The 5,142-nt window shown below is 44.6% G+C and overlaps 1 protein-coding gene across 1 annotated transcript; it reads left to right on the plus strand.

The window, feature by feature from the left end:
• The first annotated feature begins 1,204 nt into the window (after window positions 1–1,204).
• On the plus strand, window positions 1,205–4,988 carry LOC124674014 (disease resistance protein RPS2-like). The gene is made up of 2 exons (XM_047210053.1): window positions 1,205–1,954; window positions 2,695–4,988. Exons 1-2 carry the CDS (start codon window positions 1,325–1,327, stop codon window positions 4,825–4,827), a joined length of 2,763 nt encoding a protein of 920 aa, XP_047066009.1. The 5' UTR covers window positions 1,205–1,324; the 3' UTR covers window positions 4,828–4,988.
• Window positions 4,989–5,142: the final 154 nt, after the last annotated feature.

Raw genomic sequence — 5,142 nt, forward strand, 5'->3', positions numbered from 1 at the left:
AAAGGCCTTTGTCCTTCGTGGTATTGGCTTGGAGAAGAAGGTGAGCCTTCCTAGCGTTCGGGAGGTCTTCGTGGTAGCCCGCATCTCTCCAACGCGACGTACCTCATCTTGTGTGGGGGAACACGGGAATACATCTTCGTCTCCGCGTGCCTCGGTATCTCTAAACCCGAGTTTACTTTCCTTGTGATAGCCATCATGCTTGAAGTACATATATTTTTCTATCACTTGTGTTACATATATCTTGTGCCTATCTTGCTTAGCTTGAGTTGTTGTTGTTGCATTTAGTTGAGTCTAGCATATTTATGTTTTGTGTTTGTAAAATAAACGTTAGTTTGATTCCGCATTCTTACAAGACAAATCCGTGATAGTTTTTAAAATACCTATTCACCCCCTCTAGGCGACATCTCGTCTTTTCACCTTGTAATATCACACTCCCCTGAGAGAAACAACAATACCACTCCAAGGCAGGGGTTAATCAGCTCCATTATCAGATTTTCGCAGGTGGCATCCATGCGGCCCGAAATACAACTGCGCCGGACGCTATATATTGGAGAAACGACTGGAGATCTTCCTGAGTCCACCGGCTGACTAGCGTTTTTGGCCTCTAAAAAATGGGCCGACTAGTGTTCCCTGTCGGCTAGTTCGACGCACGGCGACGACTATCATCGTTCATCTCCAAATTTCTATCCGCTGGACGCAGCGCAAATCCGACGCCCAACCACCAGATTCCAACTTCAAGAAAAAGCCTAGCTTCACCGCCGGCCGAGAAAATCCCACAATGTTTTCGCAAGAAAAAGAAAATCCCACAATGTCTGCTACCGGCTGTTCCAGAACCCTGCGGGTGGAGAAGCCAAGGGGCGGTTCGTCGTCGCACGCAACGTGTTCGATCAATTGACTCTTCCAAATCATTAGTTTCGCCGTGGGCGCAGCAGGCATCGCTTCGCTTGCGCCCATTGTTTCTCGTCTGAGGAAACGACCTGGAAACAGGATCACGGTGACAGGTCTTTGACCCCCGCACTCTGCTTCAGCTCCAAGAGCATGAGCTCCACAAGTTTTCCTTTCTCGAATGTTGACTTCTTCGTAGCTCCCAGCACCCAACTGCGCGTGGATATTTTCTCCAGACATGCCAGTCACCGTCGTGCAGTACCGTGGCTGAGGCTTCTCAGTACACCCTCGCGGCGCAGCGCAATTTGACCGGGAAGCCGCGTAACTTCTCTCCCTTGCATTGCGTTGCTCCTTATAATCCTTGATACTTTCCCGCATTTGTATATTCCATTTATGCCTGCCTCGCCTTTCTTCTACTTGAACCTTGTTGTTGTCCCCGATGACTGACGCGATCAGCGCGGCCGGTTCGTGCCTGCAGCCCCTGTGCGAATGCCTCGATGGCACGGGCATGCTCGACGCAGCGGCCCGAGAGGTCGCCTCGTTCCTTCGCCTCAAATCCAACTGGGGCGATCTGGACAGGGCCAAGGAGCTGCTGCAGGCCGTCGAGACGACGGTGAGAGCGCGGGTCACCGCGGAGATGGACAAGCTGAACGTCTGTGACCCTCAGGTGCAGGTCTGGCTGAAGCGTGTCGATGAGCTGCAGCTGGAGGACATCGATGAGGAGTATGGCCGGCTGTTGAAGTATTCTTGCATCTCCCAGTGCACCCTCCATGCTCATCGGCGTACGGCGGTTGGCCGGCGTGTTGTTGAGGCGCTTGAGGAGGCGAATAAACTTATCGAGGAAGGGAGGCGGTTCAAGGAATTTGGGTTCAAGCCCCTGCCGAGGATTGTCGATCCCTTGCCTCAAATCAAAACGTTTGGTTTGGAGACCATGCGGAGCCAGCTCCACAACCTGTTTGAGAAGGGTGAATCCAACATAATTGGTGTGTGGGGCCAAGGAGGTGTTGGTAAGACCACACTCCTCCACGTCTTCAATAATCATCTTGACAAAAAGATCCATGACTATCAGGTATGATGCTTTCTAAATTACTGCAATTGACGCTGGAATATACAAGTTTATCTATACTGATGCTATTTAAGTTTGTAAATATGTTGAATTTGGAACCACATTCGAAGAAAAATTTATGTAGAGCAACTTTTTTGGCGCTGCCATGCATTTGAGAAAGTTTCAATGTAGAACAGCTATACAGCGCACTGAAGTATGAAGTAATGTTGAAATATAGGCATAAGAAAATTTACATGGCTCTCGCATGCACAGACAGTTAGCTGCTGTTTGTAAGTACTAGTTCAGCATGAGAATTTGACAAATTCATGCGTAAACATATGATATAAACATAAATTGCTTTGTTTTAATTGCATAGTCCAATTAGTGTGTGTTGTTTTCCTATTTTTCCACTAACTTCTTAAAACGTTTACTCTTTCAAGCATATTTTGCATAGACCAAGTGTACATAAAATGCAGCTGCTTAATTTTTTAGTGCTTCTTTTTTCGTGTACTCCCTCTGATTCATATTATTTGACGCTAATATAGATGTATCTAGACACATTTTAGTTATAGATATATCCATTTTAGCAACAAGTAATATGGATCAGAGGGAGTACCTAATTTTAAACATATTTGCATCTCTTTTTTGGCACATGCTTTCTCAACTACTATCTTGTCATTTTTTTCTGGTTAAATTTTAGCCATAATTTTAAATTACCTTCCAACTGTAATTCATGTTCCCATTTTTCAACTTTCCTGTGCCAGGTTGTTATCTTTATTGAAGTATCCAATTCAGAGACACTGAACACAGTGGAGATACAACAGACTATCTCAGAAAGACTCAATTTGCCATGGAATGAAGCAGAGCCAGTTGGCAAACGGGCTAAATTCTTGGTAAAGGCACTGGCCAGGAAAAGGTTTGTAGTCCTGCTTGATGATGTAAGGAAGAAATTCCAACTGGAGGATGTTGGCATCCCAACTCCAGATACCAACAGCCAGAGCAAGCTGATCCTCACGTCACGTTACCGAGAAGTATGCTTCCAGATGAATGCACAGAGGAGTTTGATTAAGATGCAGATTTTGGATGACGATGCTTCATGGGAACTATTCTTGAGCAAGCTGAGTAAGGAAGCTAGTGCAGCAGTTGAAGCAGGTTCCCAGAATGTCAGAGACCATGCCATGGCAATAGCCCGAAGTTGTGGAGGCCTACCACTTGCGCTCAATGTCATTGGGACCGCTGTGGCAGGCTTGGAAGAGGGAGAGTGGAAATCTGCTGCAGATGCAATTGCTACCAATATGGACAATATTGATGGTGTGAATGAAATGTTTGCTCGGTTGAAATACAGCTTTGACAGGCTCACACCCACTCAACAACAGTGTTTCCTATACTGCACTCTTTTTCCAGAGTATGGATCCATTAGTAAAGAGCAACTTATTGATTATTGGTTAGCTGAAGGTTTGCTATTAAATGATTGTGAGAAGGGTTATCAGATAATTCGCAGTCTTATTTCAGCCTGCTTGCTGCAGGCTAGTGGCTCAATGTCATCAAAGGTTAAAATGCACCACATAATCAGGCATCTGGGGCTTTGGTTGGTTAACAAGTCAGATTCAAAGTTTCTAGCTAAACCAGGGATGGCCTTGGATAATGCTCCTTCAGCTGGAGAGTGGAAAGAAGCTACAAGGATCTCCATCATGTCTAATAACATCACCGAGCTTAATTTCTCGCCCAAGTGCAAAAACGTCACCACATTATTGATCCAGAACAATCCAAATTTAAACAAGATGAGCTATGGATTTTTCAGAACTATGTCGTCCTTGAAAGTGCTCGATCTTTCTCATACTGCGATAACATCACTTCCAGAATGTGATGCATTGGTTGCATTGGAGCATCTGAATTTGTCTCACACACACATTATGAGGTTACCTGAGCGCCTATGGTTACTGAAAGAGTTGAGGCATTTGGATCTGAGTGTGACTGTTGCACTTGAAGATACCCTGAACAACTGCTCAAAGTTACACAAGTTGAGAGTGCTCAATCTCTTCCGCAGCCACTATGGAATCCGTGATGTCGATGACCTGAATCTGGATTCCCTGAGGGAACTATTGTTCCTCGGAATCACTATTTATGCTGAGGATGTGCTAAAAAAATTGAACATGCCCCGTCCTTTGGCAAAGTCAACACATCGCTTAAACTTGAAGTATTGTGCAGAGATGCAATCAATCAAAATCTCTGACCTCAACCACATGGAGTATCTTGAGGAGCTGTATGTTGAATCATGTTATGACCTGAATACAGTGGTTGCTGATGCTGACCTTACAACTTCACACCTGCAGTTCCTGACCCTCTCGGTTCTTCCCTCGTTGGAAAATGTCGTTGTTGCACCAATGCCACATAACTTTCAGTACATCCGCAAGTTGGTCATTTCACAGTGCCCGAAGTTGTTGAACATCACATGGGTCAGAAAACTTCAAATGCTTGAGAGGCTTGTCATATCTCATTGTGATGGCATGCTCGAAATTGTAGAAGATGAGGAGCAGTATGGAGCACAAATGGAAATGCAAGAGCACGCTTCACATAAACAAGAAGACCATACTGTTGTAGAGACTTCATGGATTGAGTCGAATGACAAAGGGCACAATGACTTCCCAAAGTTGAGATTGATGGTATTGACGGAACTTAAGAAGCTGAGGACTATTTGTAGACCAAGAGCTTTCCCATGTCTTGAGACCCTTCGGGTGGAGGACTGCCCAAATCTGAGAAGCATCCCGTTGAGAAGCATGCATAACTATGGGAAATTAAAGCAAATATGTGGTTCGTCTGATTGGTGGAAGAATCTTCAGTGGGAAAACGGGGTGGAGGAGACACGTCTGGAGAGCAAGTACTTCATTCCAATATGAAAGAAACCCAGTTTCAATGGCTTCTGTATTGCATGCAGGCAGCTTCTTTCTATCTTCACACGAATAAGAGGTCTATACTTAAGTTGTTTCAGATCTGTACATGTGAAGGCATAGCTTCTGTAAATTGTTGGTATTACATGCATGTTGCATTCATTTATGTATGATACAATTTGTTTATATAAATGATAGCACAATAAAGTTCTGGGATTTTGCATCTTATCACTTGTACAATCTCTTCATAGCCAGTTCCAAGCACCTGAGTGCAAGAATATTGTAACTTTGCTAGTTCAGCATAATCCTAATTTGGAGAGTCTC

The sequence above is a fragment of the Lolium rigidum genome, chromosome 7, assembly GCF_022539505.1.
Source record: "Lolium rigidum isolate FL_2022 chromosome 7, APGP_CSIRO_Lrig_0.1, whole genome shotgun sequence".
NCBI classification, from domain to species: domain Eukaryota; kingdom Viridiplantae; phylum Streptophyta; class Magnoliopsida; order Poales; family Poaceae; genus Lolium; species Lolium rigidum.

What these genes read in the sequence shown, in the direction of transcription:
- LOC124674014 (XM_047210053.1), top strand. Translation starts at nt 1,325, where the DNA reads ATGACTGACGCGATCAGCGCGGCCGGTTCGTGCCTGCAGCCCCTGTGC. An exon ending in AAAAGATCCATGACTATCAG is followed by an intron (nt 1,955 to 2,694) that starts GTATGATGCTTT and finishes TTCCTGTGCCAG; the next exon opens with GTTGTTATCTTTATTGAAGT.